Source organism: Felis catus, chromosome A2, assembly GCF_018350175.1.
Source record: "Felis catus isolate Fca126 chromosome A2, F.catus_Fca126_mat1.0, whole genome shotgun sequence".
NCBI classification, from domain to species: domain Eukaryota; kingdom Metazoa; phylum Chordata; class Mammalia; order Carnivora; family Felidae; genus Felis; species Felis catus.
The window spans coordinates 105,518,344-105,541,458 of NC_058369.1; the positions used below are offsets into that span (position 1 = coordinate 105,518,344).

The window sequence follows — 23,115 nt, forward strand, 5'->3', positions numbered from 1 at the left end:
CCATTGCACCAAGAAGCAAAAAATACCTAGGAATAAACCTAACCAAAGATGTAAAAGATCTGTATGCCGAAAACTATAGAAAGCTTATGAAGGAAATTGAAGAATATATAAAGAAATGGAAAGACATTCCCTGCTCATGGATTGGAAAAATAAATATTGTCAAAATGTCAATACTACCCAAAGCTATCTACACATTCAATGCAATCCCAATCAAAATTGCACCGGCATTCTTCTTGAAACTAGAACAAGCAATCCTAAAATTCATATGGAACCACAAGAGTCCCCGAGTAGCCAAAGTAATTGTGAAGAAGAAGACCAAAGCAGGAGGCATCAGAATCCCAGACTCTAGCCTCTACTACAAAGCTGTAATCCTCAAGACAGCATGGTATTGGAACAAAAACAGACACGTAGACCAATGGAATAGAATAGAAACCCAACAACTAGACCCACAAAAGTATGGCCAACTCATCTTTGACAAAGCAGGAAAGAATATCCAATGGGAAAAAGACAGTCTCTTTAACAAATGGTGCTGGGAGAACTGGACAGCAACATGCAGAAGATTGAAACTAGACCACTTTCTCACACCATTCACAAAAATAAACTCAAAATGGATAAAGGACCTGAATGTGAGACAGGAAACCATCAAAACCCTAGAGGAGAAAGCAGGAAAAGACATCTCTGACCTCAGCTGTAGCAATTTCTTACTTGACACATCCCCAAAGGCAAGGGAATTAAAAGCAAAAATGAACTACTGGGACCTTATGAAGATAAAAAGCTTCTGCACAGCAAAGGAAACAACCAACAAAACTAAAAGGCAACCGACGGAATGGGAAAAGATATTTGCAAATGACATATCGGACAAAGGGCTAGTATCCAAAATCTATAGAGAGCTCACCAAACTCCACACCCGAAAAACAAATAACCCAGTGAAGAAATGGGCAGAAAACATGAAAAGACACTTCTCTAAAGAAGACATCCGGATGACCAACAGGCATATGAAAAGATGCTCAACGTCGCTCCTCATCAGGGAAATACAAATCAAAACCACACTCAGATATCACCTCACGCCAGTCAGAGTGGCCAAAATGAACAAATCAGGAGACTATAGATGCTGGCGAGGATGTGGAGAAACGGGAACCCTCTTGCACTGTTGGTGGCAATGCAAACTGGTGCAGCCGCTCTGGAAAACAGTGTGGAGGTTCCTCAAAAAATTAAAAATAGACCTACCCTATGACCCAGCAATAGCACTGCTAGGAATTTACCCAAGGGATACAGGAGTACTGATGCATAGGGGCACTTGTACCCCAATGTTTATAGCAGCACTTTCAACAATAGCCAAATTATGGAAAGAGCCTAAATGTCCATCAACTGATGAATGGATAAAGAAATTGTGGTTTATATACACAATGGAGTACTACGTGGCAATGAGAAAGAATGAAATAGGGCCCTTTGTAGCAACATGGATGGAACTGGAGAGTGTGATGCTAAGTGAAATAAGCCATACAGAGAAAGACAGATACCATATGTTTTCACTCTTATGTGGATCCTGAGAAACTTAACAGAAAGTGAACTTAACAGAAAGGGGGAGGGGAAGGGAAAAAAAAAAAAAAGGTTAGAGTGGGAGACAGCCAAAGCATAAGAGACTCTTAAAAACTGAGAACAAACTGAGGGTTGATGGGGGGTGGGAGGGAGGGGCGGGTGGGTGATGGGTATTGAGGAGGGCACCTTTTGGGATGAGCACTGGGTGTTGTATGGAAACCAATTTGACAATAAACTTCATATATTGAAAAAAAAAAAAAGAAAGTGAAGACGTTATACGACACATAACTATGATTTGGGGTGGTTTTTGGGAGTGGAACAAAATATCCAGACATTATCTGTACCCACTATTATACTAATGAGGTCCCAGAATGGTAGGGCTGGAAGGCACTTAATAGATTATTGAATCCCGATAATCTCATTTAACAGGTGATGAATGCATAGCCTTTGGAATTTAAATAGCTAAATGCCTTGTCACAAAACAGTAAAGAAGGCTAAGAGCAGGATATAGAGCTTTACTTTTGGTCTGAAAGTAATGTCTTCTTTCCACTAAACCCGCCAACCTTCACTGATGGACGTTTTATGTGTTTACATAGTGGCCATTCTGTTGGTAGCTGTATGACTTGTACAAACTGTGTGTAGCTGAATTAATCATTCTGATTTCTTCCATTAATAATTCACATTTGCTTTCAGGATCAAATACTGAAAGGAAAATCCCATACCCTATTATAGTATAATCACGGAAATTACATAAAATAACATGTCATCTTATATTACGTTCAAGCAAAGTAAATCATGCAGTTAGGAAAGATGCTAAATAAAGCACAGTGTTCATCTTAAACACATTTACATAACTCGTGTCTTAAAAATCACTTAAAAATTATCTTGTAGAGGAAATATTTGTATTAATAAAGAATAACTTACTTTCTAAAAATGACCAAGTAAATTTTGAAATTTTTGGTCTACAAATCAAACAAGGGCTGGTAGGATTTTTATCTCCTTCAATGTAGCAGAGCCCATCGATAATGCAAACATTTTCCTAATGGAAGTTTTAAAAAGAGGAAAGCAATTAGGATATCGTTATAGTTAGTGTGTAGGAAAAAATGTACATAGAAAGATAGCATCATATATGTTGATCATTCCAGGGTAAGCATGTTATAAGTCTGTTTTGATTAGGAAACATTTTTTCATGTGTCCTAATCATAAATGTGTGTTAGAAAACAAATCATTTCCTTTTTGTGTAATTGCCCATGGAACTGATCAAGAGAGAAGGAATAAGAAAATACATATAGCTGTATCTCTGTGTAGAATTTTAGCTTATAAATAACATGGGAGACAATCTGTCTTTTCTTCTGGTCTTTCTTACTGCTAAGTCAGGCTGGAAGTGCTCTATTTATAAAGAAATGAAACAATTTTTCCCCTTGCTCATCTTACAGAAACACATTCGTTTATAGCTATTTTCCCTTCCTCTAGGATCCCACTATGTCCTCTGAACAGAGCATAACTGAACCAGAACCTTGGCATAATGATCCACACTTGACAATGGATATGCTTATACAAAATAGTGGAAAGAGAGGCTGATCTGCAAAAAAATAATTTTAAATGTAGCAATAATTTTCAACCTGGGAAGAAGACCAAATTTTGTTCAGCATATATAAGCTTTGCCCATTTAATGTAATCTCCTTTGATGTCACTTGGAACACTGCACAAAAATAAGAACAGAACAGTCGCAACAATGTAAAACAATTTTGAATTACAAAGTTTTAAAAGTACTTACTGTAAGACATGTGGAAACAGAATATTTAGGGGAAAATAAAAATCAAACAACTTTGTAAAAACAGAAACTTCTGGGGCACTTGGGTGGCTCAGTCTGTTGAGCATCTGAATTCAGCTCAGGTCATCTTGTGGTTTGAGTTCGAATCCCGCATTGGGCTTTGTGCTAGCAGCTCAGAATCTGGAGCCTGCTTCAGATTCTGTGTCTCCATCTCTTTCTGTCCCTCCCCTGCTTGTGCTCTGTTTCTCTCTCTCTCTTTCTCTCTCTCTCTCCCTCAAAAACTAAATAAAACATTAAAAAAATTAAAAAAATAATTTAAAAACCCCAGAAACTTTTTACTGACATGATCTAATTGCTAATCTCAAGGGAAAAAAAAAAGATTTAAAATTCAAAATAATGATACTTTTCATTTTTATCTACATAAATATTATTTTATATGCTTCTCGATTTTGAATAGCCAAGTAATATTACTGCCATGGTATGTATTAAATCAGCAACTGGCATATGAGAAAGATATGGTGATAAACCCAACAGACTGCACATAGATTAAGAGGGTGTGGCTGTGAGGATGCAGCTCAGGCTGGGGTGTTCTGTAATCTCTTAAGTAGATAATTGCATGGTTCAATGAATTTATTTGACACACACACACACACACACACACACACACACACACACACACAAACTCCCTATAAAAGTGGTAGCCTTACACATTTTACAAGCTCCATCAAAACGCATGTCATTTGCCACAAAGAAGATTAGGCGCGAGCAGAGAGACATCTAACTGGAAAATCTTTATTACTTTTTAAAAGGAATGTAGTAGGAGTTAAAATTCAATCTGAACCTCCCCTTTTAATTTTTTTTTTAAGAAATAAATAACCAGCCACTTGAAAACATTAGAGGTAGAAATCTCCTTGCCATTACACCAAGAGTTACTGGCAGAGTAACAATTTCAGTTAACCTCATATAAACTTGAGGAAGGCTTTTCTCTATTAGTATTTCTGATATGAAGGTGAAAAAAACTAATATGCCTTTAATATGCCAATAGCATGGGAAATGAAAATACTTACCATGTAAATGTGAAAATAAGTGAAAAGCTGCTTACCTTTATAGTACATGAGTCTTTTCCATAGAGACCGCAAAGTTGACAAGCCCCATCATAGATGATCATTATTTTGGGATTACTGAACCTGTAACCATCATTAGATACCTGTAAGATGTAGTTTTATAATAAGATAATTTGTTCTAAATGTGGCTTCATAAATTCATTATGAAATTTTAATACATAAATATTTACTTTATTAATAAATATGAGACTATCTTTTCTTTTTTACCTTTAACTGCCACTTCGCAATTGGCTTCTCACCCATCAGATCTAAGGTATCAGACTGCTGAACATCAGGGGGCAGCTGACAATCAATAGTTCTGCTATTTTGAAAAACAATATGCGCGTAGACAGCTTTTCCAAGGACCCATTTACTGCTATTATACTAAAGGCATAATAAGAAAGCAATTAACTTCTGTTTAATTATGGAAATTCCTTGCTAATAAACTACATATAATCAAAATATAAATCTTAAAAAATGCATGGCTGGTATAATGGAATATATTATGAATGAAGTAATAAAACTGACATCAATAGTGAATTTTATCCAGAATAATGAAAACCATATATACCTTAATTAGACGTAAACTGGTTCTAATGCCTCATGCATTTCTTATAGGTGTAAATCAAAGAAGTTATCAATATTGGTCATGTATAATGAATCGCCAAGTAATGAGTTTTGTAGCAAGAGGAAACACATTTGACTATGTAGCTGACACACAGTGGTTTGATTTTCTGCCCAGAAACTCTCTCATTTCTTCTGCAAAAGTTCTTAAACTTCTACTTTTACTTGAAATTACTGTTTCGGTCCTCCATCCATATGGTTCTCAGGACCTTCTCATGTTTTTACATGACCCATCTTCCTGGCTATGCTTGATTGCTCTGGGGGTGTATCTAAGCTGAGTCAATGCTTTGATTATTTGGAATGTTTCAACTTTATACCAGAGGGGATACTGGGCCAGTATGCTTCTGGTAGCTTCACATGCAAGATAAAAAGTAATGGAGATGTGGGTAGCTGTATTTTTCACTATGTGTAGGAGGCTAGTATATAGTAAAAGGGAAAAATGAAGCCCACAGAGAAAAACAGAACTGAGACAGACAGATACACACACACACACACACACACACACACCCACACAAATTCAGATATACTGAGTCTTCGTGGTGTTCAAGTCCCAAATTCAAGTTGTTCCTGAGAATTCAGCAATTACATTCTTACCCTGATTTTGTGAAAAACACACTACCTTAATAATAAATCCTATTTTTGATTAAGGTAATTCAAATGAATCTATATAACTTGAAACTAAATTCTAACTGGTTTACTCTATTTAATAACTCAGTGGCATATCATATTTAATCTACACTTAAAGTATAATTTTTTAGTATTAAAATGTATTGGTATTAAATGTATTAAATTACTAAATGTACTAAATACATTTAGTATTAAAATGTATTTAGTATTAAAATGATCTAAAGAGGAAAAGCCAGAAGAATTTTCTAGGTACTAGTAACTACATAGAAAGCTAAAAGGATATATTTTATTGCCAATATTTTGACCTAGATTTTTCTTTTAAGTTTATAACTGTATAATGTTTTCAATTGCTCAGAAATGGTCAAGGACCATGTTGATGCTTCAATATTGTGAGTCTGCAGGAGAAGGGAAGGAAGGTAAGAACATGCTCATCTGTGGCTAGCGGGAAGTATCTTAAGATCTGAAGATTGAAGGAGTAGGCCACAGTACAAATCTCCATGTTTGAGGGGGGTATGTATAGTCTGGCCAAACAGATCAGTGGTTTCCCTCTAGCGGAGGGTGACTGACAACAGTGTCTCAGAGCAGTCATGATAAGGACACTTAGATGGATACAGGGTTTTGTGTATTGAAACAAGATTCCAGCCAAGTCCAGAAATCATTTCCCCTCCTGTTTGGAGAAGCCAACCCCAAATAAGGAATAAACGGAGTTATATTTATTTTCCATTCATCAATATTTTGAGAGTACCTACATGTGCTGAGAATTTCCTGATGAAGAAAGATCACAGAGGAAAGGACAGACAAAACAATTTTAATACTGCTATAACCAAGATTCAAGTTAAGTTCAGTGAAAGAGAAAGAATCCATTGTGTCTATCACGGTCAAGGGAGGCTTTTCTCCCTGAAAGTAGAAGAGGAGACTGCCGTTTGGACACCTGGAGCAGAACTGGAGAGACTACACTTCAGTGAGGCTGGAGGGAGTAGCAAGTGAAAAGGGAGGGATGCATGAGACAGCATGAGATTTTAGTATAGTGTATGCAGGCGGTTCAAGGTTACAAAAATAGACAGGAGCTGGATCACAAAGGACCATTCATTTCTAGGAAAGCTACTTGAATTTAATCTTACAAGTATTTAAAAACTGGATTCTGTAAAGTTCTGGCTGCTTTTCGGAGAGGCAGAGAGTGAAAGAAAGGATTGGGTGCTTGGATCTCCAGATAAAAACGTGTAAAATTATTATTGCAAAAGTAGAAAAGAGCAGCCATAATATGCTACCTTTCATGTAATAAAAGAAGGGATTCATCTGTTCCTTTAGCAAAAGAAATGCAGTAAGGACAAACCAGAAAATAATGAGAGTGGATACCTCCAGGGATAGATGGGAATGGAATGGAAAGAAAGGGTAATGGACAGAGCAGTATAGATGAAAAGACAGTGATATTTTTCTGTGTGTATCTTCCGTACGGCACCAACTCTCAGAACCATGATTTTTTTTGCTTACTTTCCAAATAAATAAATAACTAAAATCAACTAAACTGTGGAGGAAATTTAAAGCGGAATACAAATATTCAAAAATAAACTGAATGGTATTACAAATGAAATAAACATCCTGAACGGGATGCAAAAAATATAAGTAAGTTTGGCGCTGGCTAGTGAACATATATATTTTCTTTCTCTAGTTCTGTATAGTGTGTTAGAGAATTTCATAGTGTGCTCTTTATTTGTCAGATTTTTAGAAAAAGTCGTATGAGAATAAATATCACAGTAAATAATACATCTGAAAGTAAGTACAAAATGTACTTTCCAAGAGAATACAAACCTATAAAACTTTTTGGCAAATAACTTAATTGTACTGTGATGTCATTTGATTTATTCTGCCACAAACAGTATAATGTCTAGTCTCTTGAGGAATACTGAAGTGAATAAAATTATGCATACATTCCATTTTCCATTGTGTGTCTTATTTTTTCATTGGGATTAAAATATTTCATGGCTCATTTAGAAAAGCTCTACTCAAAAAATCCTGAAATAAGAATATTTTTCTTGTATAATTCTTTGAAAAAGACAGACACAAAAGTTATTTCCTCCTTAAATTCTCAATCCCAGGATCACATTTAGCTTTAGCAATTTAGAGAAAAAGTATAAAGAATGCTAAAATGTGATTTTCTGTTTTAAGTTTTCAGCTTACCCCAGTATTTTCAAAGGGATTTCCTTAAAATAAAAATCCACTTGAATAAAGAAAAGGAAGACCAATGATTGATGATAAATAATCATCAAAATAAGATATAGCTTGATATAGCAATGTTCAAACTGAGTGATTACGTCTGTCGTTTGTAGCCCCAAGAAAGAAAAACACTATTTTTATTTTGAAATCCATAGTAAGGGAAATATAAAGGATGAGTGCAATTAATCTTCACTTTTTGTTTGGTAAAAGGGAATTGTTCATATCTCTACATCCCCTAAGTCATACAGATTTGTCTTGGGTAAAAATGATCTCTATTTGTTGTGGTTTTACATTTTAATAAATGCAGAAGCTTACATATCAAGCTTAATATTACTTTAATTTCTTATTATGACTGGAATATGAGCCAATACTGCAATAAAAATTATAGAAAATATTTTAATATGGTTAATGAATAGGAAAGAAACTTTAAGGTTAAGCAATGTAACCATATTCTAATTGAGCTCTCTGTGGATTTGACATCCTTTGGGATTATGTTGTTAACTGATAGACCAAATTAATCCAAGAAAAAATTAATCTTAATAACTCATAAACTTAATTGTTCTTCAACACTATAATTAACATACCTGCAGTTTAGTAACTTCACATTTAGTTGAAGGTAATTCTTTGAAGCCTTGACCAAACACTCTCACTGTCATACAATTATATTTTCGAATATTACAGAATCCAGCATTCCCAAGTCCTAAAATTTCAGGAGCCTTGTCTTTGGACAAAAATGATAAAACAAATCCATAAAAATAAACTAATTATTTGCAAGGTCCAAATTAAAAGCATATGGAAAATAATATTTTGAAGTCTAACCAAATATAAGTACCTTAATTAAACTATTAAATATTAAGAGTAACCTGGTATTTAAAAAAGTGTCACTTACCATCAAGCCAATAACAACAGCATTAAAGATACTACCAGTGCCCAAATACACAGATTTAATTGATGTTTTAATAATGTTTAATACCAATTATTTACAAGTATTAGCAAATTACTACTACAATGGTCTGTGTTTTGCTTTTGCCATTTTGGTTTGTGCCGTAGAGGTGGGTTATAGAAAAATACTTCTGCAATAAAATAGTGTAATTAGCAATGTAACGTATTAATATTTTTAAAAAATCTTAATTTAAACAGGAATTATCAAAATTTTATGAAAATGAAAATGTTATTAATGTTTTTATTTATTATTGCTATCTTACATGCCATGATAATCTTAAGTGTACTTTCAATCACAGGAGAAAAAAATTCTCCTAGTAGTCAGAGTTAACTGATTTTCACAGTTATATCTTTGGTTCTGGTCTTGGTAAGATCACACATCATCTGTACCAGCAAGATCTGGTTGTCAAAATAGATAAATGCAGCATATGAAAGTAACTGAGTCCTCTAAGTACTGGCAAAATGTAAGTGAATATAACTTTACTAGCAGGAGAATATAAAATCATAAATTGTATACTCAGAACACTAAAAATGCTTATGGAAATTAAAAAAAAATTTGTTTACTCTTTCATATTCAACAAATGTTTACTGAAGAATGTTCAGTACTTTTCCAGATGTTATTCTAGGTACTGAATACTAGGTTTCTTTATGTAAAGAGAACAAGTTCCTGCCTTCATATAATTTACATTCTAATATGGGAGGACAAAAAATAAATAAATAAATATAAAGTGTATCACACAAATGTTTTCAAGACTATGGAGAAAACATATGTACTAACTATATTAAGTGAGATAAAGACTATGTGATTGTGTGAAGAAAACTACTTTATTTTGAAAGACTTTGGAAGAAGTCTGAAATAATACAATATTTGAACAGAGAAGGAAGTTGATCAGGAATCTATGAATTGGAAGAATGCTCCCGTGAAAGGGAAAGTAAATTCAAAGGTCCTGAGGTGGGAGCAGGCTTGGCCTCTTTGACAAACAGCAAAGCAACCACTTAAGAACACTGGGGAGCAGTGAACTACGGAGAGAATGGTAGATGAGTTCAGTGAGAGAGGAGGCTCAGACTGCATAGGGTCTTCTAGACCATGGTAGGGAATGTGGATTTTACTCGGAAGGAGAGAGAGAGAGCCATTAGAGGCATTTAAGCAAGAGTTCTGTGATCTCACTATCATTTCAAAGGGATCTCTTTGGCTGTTATATGCAAAATAAACTTTGAGAGAATCTATAATAATCCAGGTGAGATATAATAGTAGCTTGGACTAAGTTATTGCAGGGAAAGAGATGAAATTCTTCACATCTAGAGCTGGATTTGCTACTAAAACATGAGGCATGAAAAAAAAAATGAGAAGCCAAAATGACTACAAGTTTTTAACATGAACAATCAGAGGAGTGAAGTTTACATTTACTGAGATGGAAAAGGGCAGGATGGTGGGGGTAGAAGGAAAATTGGGAGTTACTGGTTTAATAGCTAATGAAATCCAATTGACTTTTAGAAATTTCTTTCTCTTATATACTGAGATACAAAATAGTTTGTGCCACGTAGATGGGTTAGAGAAAATATTAAGCAAATTGGTATAATTAGTAAAATATTATAAACACAGTACTCAAAATACAATGAATGTGAGTTCTAGAGAAATAATGATTCTCTACCAGTAGAGGGATGAACTGTATGCAAAGGCCCTGAGGTCAAGAGAACCTAGTGTTACAGAAACCAAAGTGGGTGGAGTAAAATAAGTGAGGGTTTTAGTTGTAGGGGATGAGTTTGAAGATATATGGTGTGCCTGAACATATTGTGCTTTATAGGCTATTATCAGTACCCCAGCTTTCACTATAAGTAAGATGAGACACTTTGGAAGAATTATTACTAATAGTATTGCTTAATATAATTTACATTCTTTTCCCAACATAATCTGAAGGAACCCTGTCAAAATACAGAAGGTAAAAGAGAACAAATAAGTTTTCATAATCAAATAACATACACAGTATCAAAGTTGGAGGGTACTTACTAACCATGGGAATCACTGCAATCATAGGAACTAAAGCCTGGGGAACATACACATCCCCATTCCATACACTGCCCATTGCCACTGCATAAATTGGGGCATTTTAGCACTGAGAGAACGTCTTCAATTGACTTGCCATATTCTTCGGTGTTGTATTTCCCCTCTTCCAAAATTCTCCTTTCACATTCATTTTCTAAAAGAGCCACAGCTGCTTCTGTCCAGCTAAGATCATCTTTTAGGAGAACATCCTTAATGCACATATCTATAGCGCTGTCTAGGCTCTTGCCCAGAAAGGCAAGACAGTGTCTTCCTATGCTGGAGTTACCAAGAGTCTGCTGGCACAGTGCCAAGGTGCTGTATTCAGTGAGTCCAGAGGGTGTGGGCCACGTAGGGACAAACTCTTGGTGGACATCCTCAGAATGGTCCTCAGGGAAGAAATAAGTGAATTCTTCTAGGTCACTTTGGCTGAGACTTCGTAAAGCAAACATAGGAAGAAACTCATAATTTATGTTTTGCCGTTTCCATCTGTTTTGTGGATCCCACCTCATCTCTTGGCTGCGGCTACCCTGGTCCTGGGTCTGTTTCCCATTGTCCGAAGTGTTTGGTGTCTCTTGTTTTTCATTTCCAGGATGTGTTTGTAAATCTAAGTCCAGTTTGGTTAGGTTCACGTGCTTTTTTTCTTGAGGAAAGAAATTCAAATTACTTTCTTCAAATGCATACTCATTTATCCCTCTGGTAAGAGCTTCTGAATTAATATATTCAGAGGTGACATCTAGTTCTGGTATCAGGAAAGAGAATTTGACATGTTTGAGATCTCTGCAACCTGAAACAATCTCTGGTTGAGAGACACTGTCCAGGTGATCAGAAGGATATAATGAATTAGTCAGTGAGCAGCTACAATAGGATTGTTTTCCAGGTGATGGTGGAGAAATTGGCATTGTGTCAAACATGCTTTTCCCTGGCAAAATCCTTCCAAGTGCAAAAGAGAAAAGAATAGTAATTTGGACAAGAACATTTTTTTCTCAGTAATGTGTTGAAAAACAAACAAACAAAAAAAACCCAAAAACAAAAACCCGCAGAATACTGTGTCACCATTCATTTATTTATTTTTATTTTTTTTTAATGTTTATTTCTTATTGAGAGACAGAGAGAAACAGAGCATGAGCATGGGAGGGGCACAGAGAGGGGGAGACACAGAATCCAAAGCAGGCTCCAGGCTCCGAGCTGTCAGCACAGAGCCCAATGAGGGGCTAGAACTCACAAAACGCGAGATCATGACCTGAGATGAAATCAGATGCTTTAGTGACTGAGCCACCCAGGCGACCCCATGTCACCCTCACTTAAACTCTAACGTGAATACAATAACAAATGAAAATAATTTACTTTCTTACCTCCATTCATTAATAAAAGCAACACAATCATTAAAAGTTGAACTAATTTTGGTTCCATTTTTATTATGGAAATCATTTTCTGGGTTTTCATCAAAGGTGCCACAAAGTCCCAAAGTGTTTCTATAGTCTAAGCTAGGGGCTCGGATTGTTAAACTCATGCCCCACTCACTAAGATCAGCACGGATAAATGCTCCAGAAGAAAACCAGATCTGCAATACAGAAATAAATCAACTGCATTAAGAGTTGGTATAAAATAACACATTAAATACATTAAATACAAAACAGTGTGTTGAATTTATTTATATATGTTCAATATATCTTGATGCAAGAATAAAACTCTGTATTTCTAACTATTCCTGAATATTTATTCTTAACTATATATTTAATCCCTAATATATGATTTATTAGGCACTGTGAAAAAAATTTTTTAGGAATAACTTACCAAGTTAGCATATTGAAATCTTAAAATAAGGCTGCTTAGATTTGACAAAGACTTAACTATGTTGTGTCTAAATGTGTACGGAAAATTGAAAAAAGGTATTATTCCTTCTTAGATCCTTCCCCTAAAGCTTTATTTAGGGGGAAAAAAAACCCTAATGCAAAAAAAAAAAAAAGATAACTCTTAATTTAATAGAGATGAAAACAAGTTCAGAAATCAATCCAAAATCTGTAGGAAAAAAAGGAAAAATACTTTCAACCGTGAAGAATCATACATACTGTGACTTTTCTTCCTAAGTAAGATTCACTTATCTTGATATTGCTGGTTGCATCTTGGCTCTTTACAGATAAATATGGCTGTGATTCATGTAGCTGGCCACTGCACATATCAAAAGTAACTATATCACCTTCTTCTTTGGCAACAAACCCACAGTTACAGGACACAGGATAGTGAAGGCTTCCACAGTCCCACTGGCGTACATGGACTTCAAAATCACGTGACATACTCTTATAAAGCACAAATGTTCCAGTCTTGAAATTATCATATACCCTGGCATTAATAAAAATCAACTGCATTAAGAATTGGTATAAAATACCACAATAATACGTTAAGCACAAACAATGTGTGTTAAACTTATTTATAAATTTACTTACTTATTATAAGTTTACTCAGATACACTATGCATTTTACTTATTAATCATGCATATCTCTCTTTTGCTTTATAGAAGTAAGCTGCATGAGAGAGGGCACGTTTGTTTTATGCCCTGCCACACCCCCAGCATTTAGAACAGGGATTGTCACTCCTTGCACAATTAATCTTGTTGAATTATAGCTGATTAAATCAATCTCACTATTCTTGGAGGTTTTTCCACTAAAATTTTTAAGTTTTCATCATAACCATAAAGGATTCTTGAAGGTGGGATCAATTTCTACAACTTTCTAATACTTATTCAAACTTTCGGAGTACCACTTGCTATGGAGGATTTCTATCTCTATTTGTTCATATTGAATAATTTTACGGACAATGATGACATTAAAAATATCTTAAAAAGAAGGGTGCCTCGGTGGCTCAGTCAGTTAAGTGTCTGACTGCAGCTCAGGTCTGAATGCACCATTTATGAGTTCGAGGCCCACACTGGGCTCTGTGCTGACAGGTCAGAGCCTGGAGCCCACTTCAGATTCTGTGTCTTCCACTCTCTCTGCCCCTCCACATTCGCACTCTGTGTGTCTCTCTCTCTCAAAAATAAATACCCTCCCCCCAAAAAATTAAAAAAAAAGATCTTAAAAAGAATAAATTACCTTATATCATGAAGAAAATTTTGACTCACCAAAGAGGTGTTCTTAAAATTTTCTTAGGGACATCTTAAAATCACATATTCCCCAGAAGAGTATAAACTGAGTTTAAATCCTTATAGGCAGATATCAATAGCAAGATAGCTTAGATTACTTTTTGGCCATCTAGCCCATTTTATTTGCATTCTAGAAGCAGATATTTAGGTATTTATGATAGCCACAATAGTTTTCCCCCTCAGTATCATTGTCATGAATTAGAAGTGTTTAGTTTTTTAGAAGTGTTTAGCTTTTTAAATAATTATGTGTTAGTTTAATCATCTTGCCTAAACCAAAAAGATTATTTCAGTATCTTGCAGAAATGCAATATAGTAAATATCTCTAGAGCAAATATTTTAATCATTATTAAAAATAACTGAATGATCAAATTAAAATGACTATTCATATTTGTAAGAATCTTCATTTTTACAAATACAGACTCACTTCAAATCTGTATATTTGCCAAAGGCTAAAGTTTAAGGCAAAAACATTTCACACAAATAAATCAGTATTTTGAAACAAGCCAGTGTTATCTATACATGCCTTCCTTTCTAATCTTTCAGTGAATAGGACTAGGAACAAAACAACAGCAAATTCCAAAAGAAGCAAAAACTATTAAAAGAAAAAAACTTTCAGGAAATTACCTGCCATCAAATGTAATTATATGTGGGTCAGTAAATGAATAGCAGTAAGCAGTTGGGACATCCTTTACTTTGATCTTAAAAGCAAAGATATTTTTGGTAAATATTATCATTAATTGTATTTAGTGACATACAATAAATAGCTTAGCAATCTCAATGAATTTTCAAATAATTGCTTTTATCATAGTTATAGAAAACTGAATCATTTAAAATGGAAAAAAACTTATTAAGTACTTTTGAAATGAAACGTTTATGAGATGTATTGCTCAAATAAATATATCTTTTTTAAAGCTTCAATTGTGAAGCTTCAATCATTTAAAGCTTCAATAAAGCTTTTTTAAAGCTTCAAATTACAAAAATTTGTCAACCTGGATGCTGTCTGGAATGTATCTGTTCCACAGGAAATCCTCATTAACTATAGGTTCCACTACAATGTTTGTGATTCTATCTCCGTCTCGAGAAAAATCTGTTACAGCAGTGTAGGACACAAAAGCATGGTTACAGGATCCATTAGCACAGGATGATGGCTGGTGAAGGTCCACGTGACAGGAAGACAGTGCCAAGTTTAAGCCTAGCTGTTCTGTACCTATTTTGTGAAAAAATACATTGAGAATTTTTGTAAGGAAATATACCAACAAAAGCATGTAATAACTTTATTAACATGGAAAATTGAATCGAGATATTATTCTCATTTTCTCTTATTTAAAAAATATGGTTGTAATTTTGTCTGAATGTGTAAATTTTGTCTAAAGGTATTGAACTCTATTTGATTTTTATAAGTAATTAATCAACTTCAATATATATGTATGCATAGTACTATTTTCAATAAGGTTATAAATCCATATGCACCTTCATAAAATTCAAAGCAATATATAAAATTTATTGTTTGTGCAAAAAAATCATAATTTCACCACCAAAAAGCAAAGTTTGATGTCTTTCTGCCTAACAATTGTGCCTTGGGTCCAGATATATCTGTAATATTTCATAGGGTTTGTACTCATGTTCTATCCATCGTTGAGTGATAGCAATGATTATTAGTACAGATGATTATTGGATCATCAACTTAAAAACAGAAAAATTAAAATAAATTAAGTAATTCCACACAAGTAATAAACTCTCTATTGCTTTATATCTCCCAAATGTCTCAATATATCCAGAACCTTGAGAAGCTTCCTTTCCTATGGAAAAAAGGACAGAAAACAATAATTTAGAAAAAAAAAATAGTAACAGAAGAGAGAAAGGAACTTCAGGAATTTGTGTAAGTAAACAAAAAGGATAGATTATTTCAAAAACCGGTAACAAGGGAAGTCTGCTATCATATCTTATTAGTAATTACAAAATCCTTCTGAGATCTAGAAAAAAGTAGCTGTTGGGGTGCCTGGGTGGCTCAGTCGGTTAAGCATCCGACTTCGGCTCAGGTCATGATCTCGCGGTCCGTGAGTTCGAGCCCCGCGTCGGGCTCTGTGCTGACAGCTCAGAGCCTGGAGCCTGTTTCGGATTCTGTGTCTCCCTCTCTCTCTGACCCTCCCCCATTCATGCTGTGTCTCTCTTTGTCTCAAAAATAAATAAACGTTAAAAAAAATTAAAAAAAAAAAAAGAAAAAAGAAAAAAGTAGCTGTTGTTGAAAACTTTCTATCGTCTTTTCTTCCACACATGATTTTCAGGTGTAAAATTATATTGGTCTGATGTAGGACACTGCACTAGATTCAAAATTACTGAAAAAAAAGTATCTCTTTATGCATTTTTTCCCATGGAAATGCATACTGTTATTATGCACATAAAAAATAACAGAAACATCCAAATTTTTAGCTGGCTCCCTAAAGTCACTGTGGAATATATCTGGCTTGGATATAACCCCTGACATCATTTCCCCTGGTCCATGGTATGAGGGCCAAGCATTGCTCTCTGTAAGCCTGTGAAAAAGCAGCATAGTAGTTGTGGAAATACACTAAGAGATATCCACTTGAGCTCTGTGGAAGTAGATATGTAATGAAAATACACTTAAAAAAGGTAAGATGAAGCAAATCCAGAATGAAATCCAGAAATTCTTCTCCAGAAAAAAAGGGAAATTATTTTTAACTGACAAATAGCAGGGACATGCAAACTCCTAAAATGTAGATATATATTGTTTTTGTATTATTATAATAATGGCTTTCTTGCTGCAAGAATTGAGAGCACACAAATATAGTTTAAAGTATACTTGCAGCTGAAGAAAATCTCTGCCTGACACAAGTTTGAAAAGGGTCATATTAACATCATCCTCTTCCTATTCTCCCCCATAAGCTGTAGTAAAATTTACCAAATATACTTTTCACACGTAGTTTGAAGTAAAATTATGTCAAACAGTCTGAGAGAGAGGGTTTAACTGCATATTTCTGTGCTGAATTTCAAAACACAGTGTTGCTCACAATGCTCCTGAAATCTGAATGAGTGGCTGGGCATTTATTATCTAAGCCTGTTTACTGTCGCCTGTCTTGAGACAGCATCTCCCAATGCTTCTCTCTATTTGTACGTCCATCTCTTTTCTGGGTGTATCATTCCCATGGGACTCTCTCTTCAAACATTTTTATCCTTTGCTTCTCTGATTTAATTAGGTATAATAGAGACCTGAAGACCTAGACACATCGTATTTGGTGTATTTATTACATAAAATTTTATGTCCTATGGTGAAAAGGTATGTAAACAGAATCTCTCTTAAAAGTCATATTCTAATTTATATATCTCTTATGTGCTTTGGTTTCTACCTCAGAGTCTTAGGGGGAGAAACAGAATTCAACTAAACCCAATCACCGCCATCCATGCTTTGTCCTCTCATAATCTATCGTGTCCTTTGGGAGAATTTCATCTCTCCCTATATGGCTGTGACAGTGACATATGTGCAGCCATGCATCACACAATCTATGTAATTTGTAATTTAAATAGAATTTTATAACAAAAGGTCTCAAACACAAGCTTACATTAAGGAGAGAAGTATAAAGACTGTATTAGGAGACCCATGTTGCATAAGCTTGAATTTATGTTAATATAACATATCATACCTCCCTAGTTAGGGATATTTGGAAAATCTTAAAGAGCAGTTTGTCTCTCCATCTCTGAAAACAAAGCAAAGAAAAAAGTGAGTGGGAGGACGCGAATGAAAAGGAGGAAGAAAAAGATGATGATGAGGAGTTGTTCATCACTGTTTTTTTTTTTTTAATACATGCTATGAGCTCAGGAGGGATAAATGTGAATTACAACATAGACTGTTTTGACAGTCAATAATATGGACCCATATCATTAATATGGCTGAGCTATAATTTGGTGTAAACACACAACATAATTCATTATATGCATACTCTCCAGTGACTTTTTCTAGAAGAAAAAAAAGCATTAATTATTATTTGAAATCCAGTAATAAAATTAAGTGAATTTAGTGTATTACCTTGATCAACAGTTTTCAGTTTTAATGAGATTTTGCATTCCTGGTCAAGCTCACTGAATTCAGAACAAATGACAGGTACTGTGCTCTCTATCTTCAGGCGATATTCTTTCCCATCTTCTGATATAGTGCTTAATTCAGGGTGTAACTGGTATAAGAAAATATGTAGTCATATCAAAATAGAATTTATTCCTAAGATAAAATTTTACAAGAGCATTCTTCTTAACAGCTCCTATTTTGCTAAATAAGCTGGGAGTATTAACTTAAGCCCTGAAATTTTCAATTTAATAAGATCAATTAAAACCAAATCTTTAAAAACATTAGCACATAGCAGAGTACACGGAGTCACTGTACTGCCCTGAGCTGAGGGATAATTTGGTTCCCCAACATGGTAGGCAGTCTGGTAGGAGTCTGCCTTGATGATTCTGGTTCTGGGATGGGCACTGGGGAATGGGCACAGACAGAGAGAAGCCTATATTCTTTCATTTGTTTAACATTTACTGACTCACAAATGAGTGTGTTTATTCTGAGAGATTAATATCACCCTTAACATAAGTTAGAAATCTAAGTATTTTTGCATATATAAATCAAAATATCATTGTCACCTCAAATATCTCAAGCTTATGTTGCAGCCTCTGTCTTCCTTAGTTGGATTACTAACTACTGAAGTCTAGGACTGGTCCCATCCCAGTTCATGGGCCAATCCTTTTTTGAGGCAGGAAGTTTTTACTCCGTCTGAATTCTTGGCTAGCTCCCTACTAGCCTAATTAGAAACATCCCCTGGGGGCTGACCAATGACCCGGATGTTTTTTGTTGAGCGTTCACCAATGGAGATCCAAAGGTTCTGCCTCCCTGAGGTATGAACTCTTCTCTCCTCCTACTGTGATTATACTCTTCTGACAACATGGTTACTCTTCTCACTCCTTCCTTGGTTCCTACTGTGTATAAATGGACTTTCTCCAGACCAGTTTTTGTCTTGGCTCTCACAATCTATTATGAGTCCTATTCACACAATCTATTGACTGTCTCATCTTGTCCTTGAACTAGAGATGAGTCCAGGTCAAACTCCAGTCCTGTGGCTGAGACCACAGGGGGTGTACAGTGCCTGTCTGCCTAGACCTCATGATATTGCCCCATTCATTCCACCACTTCTGGATTCCCTGGATGACTGCTCATCTGCTGTAATAGCAGCAGATCCTGTGCTTGGACCTCCCATGATACCAGCAGTGACCACAGACATTGCCTTGTGTAGTTACCTCCATCTTCACAGTTCATAGAGCCCAGATTTCTGGGTCAATTTTACTCTAGTCAGAGGCTCCAGTACCTGACCTGGTACTTGTCTTCCGACCTGCATGCTAACTAAATATCAATAATCTAACTTTTAGACATGTGATAGAATGAATTATGGGAATAAAGCTTTCATTTTTAATTTTTTAAGTTAATTATTTTGACAGAGAGAGAGAAAGAGAGAGCAAAAATTCGGGAGGGACAGAGAGAAAGAGAGGGAGAGAGAATTCTAAGCAGGCTCTACAATGTCAGTGGAGAGCCCAATGCGGGGCTCCAGTTCATGAAGTGTAAGATCATGACCTGAGCCAAAGTCAGACATTTAACTGACGAGCTACCCAAGTGCCCCACTTTTATTCTAATTTGAGCTATTTCTCAAAAAATATGCAAGTATATTCCAATTTTAGTTCATTAACAGGGGCCCTCGAACAGTGTTGTGTATTAGAATTATTTGGGTAATTTTTCAAAAATATAGACTCTCGAATCTCAGTGTTCAGTCTGTGATGAGGTCTTGGAACCAGCATCCACAGATCACAGTATAGAAAACACAGTGATAGAGAAGTAATCTTTCTGATCCATCCCCGTGGCTACATACCTTAATGCCTGCAAAAAATTCTTGGCTTTCGATGGCTAAGCTTTGTACATGTGGATTCTCCAACAAAAAGATGGAAGCACTACAGAATATCTATGAACACAGTTATGAATAATCATTTAGCAATGCAATTATGGAGAAAATATGTGTAAACTATTGTAACTAAGTACTTAACTTATAGTAGATTGTGCATAAAAGATAATAAGAAGCTAAACAATTTGAAAACTTGCTTGAAAATCGAGAAAAATTCCACAATTTAAAAATATTACCTATTCAAACCTCAACATAAATCAAAGTGTTGTAGACTTTGTATTTAAGATATATTTAAAAGTGGATAAGTGACATCATCATTAAAAAAATAAAAATATTTTTCAAGAATAAAAACATATCATTTTAAAACCAGAAAGAGGCATCAAGTTATAAGGGTTCATTGATAATTCAGCAAATGGTAACAGCAGATATTCATATGTAGTCATTAAGATACTGACTCATCCAATATCATTTGAGTTGGCACAATTGCCAAGGAAAAAAGAAAAAGAAAAACATTAGTGCTTGGTATTCTGGGGATGAAGGTATTTTTAGGATATGTTAAAAAACTCATTTTTTAAAATCGATACATTCACAAAAAGAAAAAAAAATGTGAACATACCCTATCTCCGAGTCTGAGATTTATTCCATCCAGCTCTAAAAGAGAGAATGCCTGAACTGTGGTCTCTTGCTTCAGCTCCTCTTTGATTTCTTGAGAAGAAAGCCTAGACCAAGTTATGAGAAATCCCACCGAAGTGCTTGTAGGGGAAACATCAAAAGCACACCTACAGAAAAGCCTGGATTCAATCAGCTCCACCACAACTTCTGGCCTTCCTGGGGGTGGTGGTGGCACTGAGACAAACCGCTGACCTGAGGGGAAAAAATGCATAATCTGTCATCAATCAGGCATCTTAAAGAATGGATAATGACAAGCAGAAAGCTCATGGAGACTGCGGCTCAGGGATTTATATTAAGAAAAGTAAAATACATTCAGAAAGATAACTATTATCTAGCAATCAGCAAAGCAGCACATTTTTATTTTTGACCCAATAATCACAGAAATATTGATAGCAGAGAAACTTATCAGCTCATCAAGCTTATATTAATGTACTTTGGATGTGTCTACCCTTGAAAAAAGTCTAGCTCTGAGCATAAAAGTAATTCACCTCCTTCGAAGTGATTTATGAAAGATTTCCCTTTCTAAAAGATTGAACAAAGAGATAAAATTAAGGTTTTTTTACGTTATAATTTCTTGCTTAAAAAATAGTCATTTATAGGGGTGCCTGGGTGGCTCAGTCGGTTGAATGTCCAGCTTCGTTCTGCTCAGGTCATGATCTTGCGGTTTGTGAGTTCCAGCCCCGCATCGGGCTCTGTGCTGACAGCTTAGAGCCTGGAGCCTGCTTCGGATTCTGTCTTCCTCTCTCTCTGCCCCTCCCCTGCTTCCTCTCTCTCTCTCTCAAAAATAAACATTTAAAAATAAAAAAAAAGTCAATATAATGTAAACTCAAAAGGCTTACTATTTTCCTCTTATAACTCAACCCATCATTACTCTGGGTTGAAAGAGCAGCTCATTACGGGACTGATTAAACTGTTGAGTGAAATACATCAGGGGTTAAACAACAGTCTTACTCTTTTCATTTTTCTGATGTTAAAAATGTTTGAAATTTTCTCTAGGAACTTGGGAAGATTTTGCAATTTTCATCTCTGGTCATTCGTAAGATTAAATTTAGGGATCTAAAATGTTTCTAAATGAGTTTTTTAAATTTCCTTTGTTTTAGAAAAGAGAAAAATATCTAAGTGATAAATTTTACTAGATTTAAAACATGTGCTAAAATGTACAAATTTTTTTTAGGATATACATGGTCATTTTACAATAGTTGCAAAAGTAATTTTTTTAGTCCTCTCATAGATTTTTGAAAACTCTGAGGGATTCTAACCTAAATATAAGGGAAAAAATAACCTTGTGTATTTTAAGATGTTTTAACTTGCTATTTTGTTAGATATTCAATTACAAAATCCGAGCAGCAAATGAATTTTTTTCGAATTAATCTGAGTAATAAATATTGTTTTGTTTTGTTTTTTGAGAGAGAGAGAAAGAGAAAGAGAGAGAGAGAGAACACGCAAGCAGGGAAGGGGCAGAGAGAGTACCAAGCAGGGTCTGTGTTGTCAGCACAGAGCCTAACTCGGGGCTCGATTTCACAAACTATGAGGCCATGACCTGAGCCAAAATCAAGAGTTGGATGATTAACTGAGCCACCCAGGCACTTCTAATCTAAGTAACAAATACCTTGCCAAACATCTTAAACATGAGGTCAAATCATTATGTTCACATTTGAAAGAAACAATAGACTACTCTTTAGTACATTGGTTTTTTTTTAAATTTTTTTTTCAATGTTTTTTATTTATTTTTGGGACAGAGAGAGACAGAGCATGAACGGGGGAGGGGCAGAGAGAGAGGGAGACACAGAATCGGAAACAGGCTCCAGGCTCTGAGCCATCAGCCCAGAGCCTGACGCGGGGCTCGAACTCACGGACCGCGAGATCGTGACTTGGCTGAAGTCGGATGCTTAAATGACTGCGCCACCCAGGCGCCCCAAGTACATTGGTTTTTAAAAAAATTATATATGAGGGAAAATTTCCTCTTACATAAATTAGGAAAAAGAAGTTCAACTTATTTCCAAACAGGGAAGAACTATCTATGGAAATGATTATTTAGAGTAAGAGATGACAGATAACTGAAAAGAAAATAATTCATGAAAATTAAAATTTTGAATCACTATTTTAAATGGCATCAACTATCTGGGTGAAAAAACAGATCATTGCTCACAACAATGTAGACGAAAGAAACTTTGTCAACATATATTTAAAAGAAAAGTTTGCAAAAACAAGAGATAAATTATTTCTGCTTGTACCTTTTTGTCAATTCTGATATTAACAGTTGCTGGATATGTTAACATATTCTCTACTTTATCCTGAAGCTGTTGACTTTTGATCCAATATTTCCATTCAAGGGTTATCTCCCCAGATTGTGTATGATCTTGTATAGCATTTTTTTCCAATAATTGCATAAGCCTTCTGTACAACATACATACATAGCTTAAATTTATTGCTTATTCAGAAAAGAAAAGCGATTTCACTATAATATATGTATATGAGAAAGATAATC

At 35.1% G+C, this 23,115-nt stretch overlaps 1 protein-coding gene across 6 annotated transcripts in view; it reads right to left on the minus strand.

The window, feature by feature from the left end:
• VWDE (von Willebrand factor D and EGF domains) overlaps positions 1-23,115 on the minus strand; it is a 111,554-nt gene that overhangs the window by 30,916 nt on the left and 57,523 nt on the right. For all 6 annotated transcript variants that reach the window (XM_023250403.2, XM_045052428.1, XM_045052429.1 and 3 more), the window contains exons 5-16: positions 20,572-20,819; positions 19,926-20,015; positions 18,050-18,194; positions 14,997-15,214; positions 14,632-14,705; positions 12,937-13,207; positions 12,220-12,428; positions 10,836-11,797; positions 8,466-8,602; positions 4,645-4,800; positions 4,416-4,520; positions 2,464-2,578 (exon numbers count right to left, since the gene is read on the minus strand). In XM_023250403.2, the coding sequence (XP_023106171.2) occupies positions 2,464-2,578; positions 4,416-4,520; positions 4,645-4,800; positions 8,466-8,602; positions 10,836-11,797; positions 12,220-12,428; positions 12,937-13,207; positions 14,632-14,705; positions 14,997-15,214; positions 18,050-18,194; positions 19,926-20,015; positions 20,572-20,819 (2,730 nt within the window). The remainder of the gene's footprint in view (positions 1-2,463; positions 2,579-4,415; positions 4,521-4,644; positions 4,801-8,465; positions 8,603-10,835; positions 11,798-12,219; positions 12,429-12,936; positions 13,208-14,631; positions 14,706-14,996; positions 15,215-18,049; positions 18,195-19,925; positions 20,016-20,571; positions 20,820-23,115) is intronic.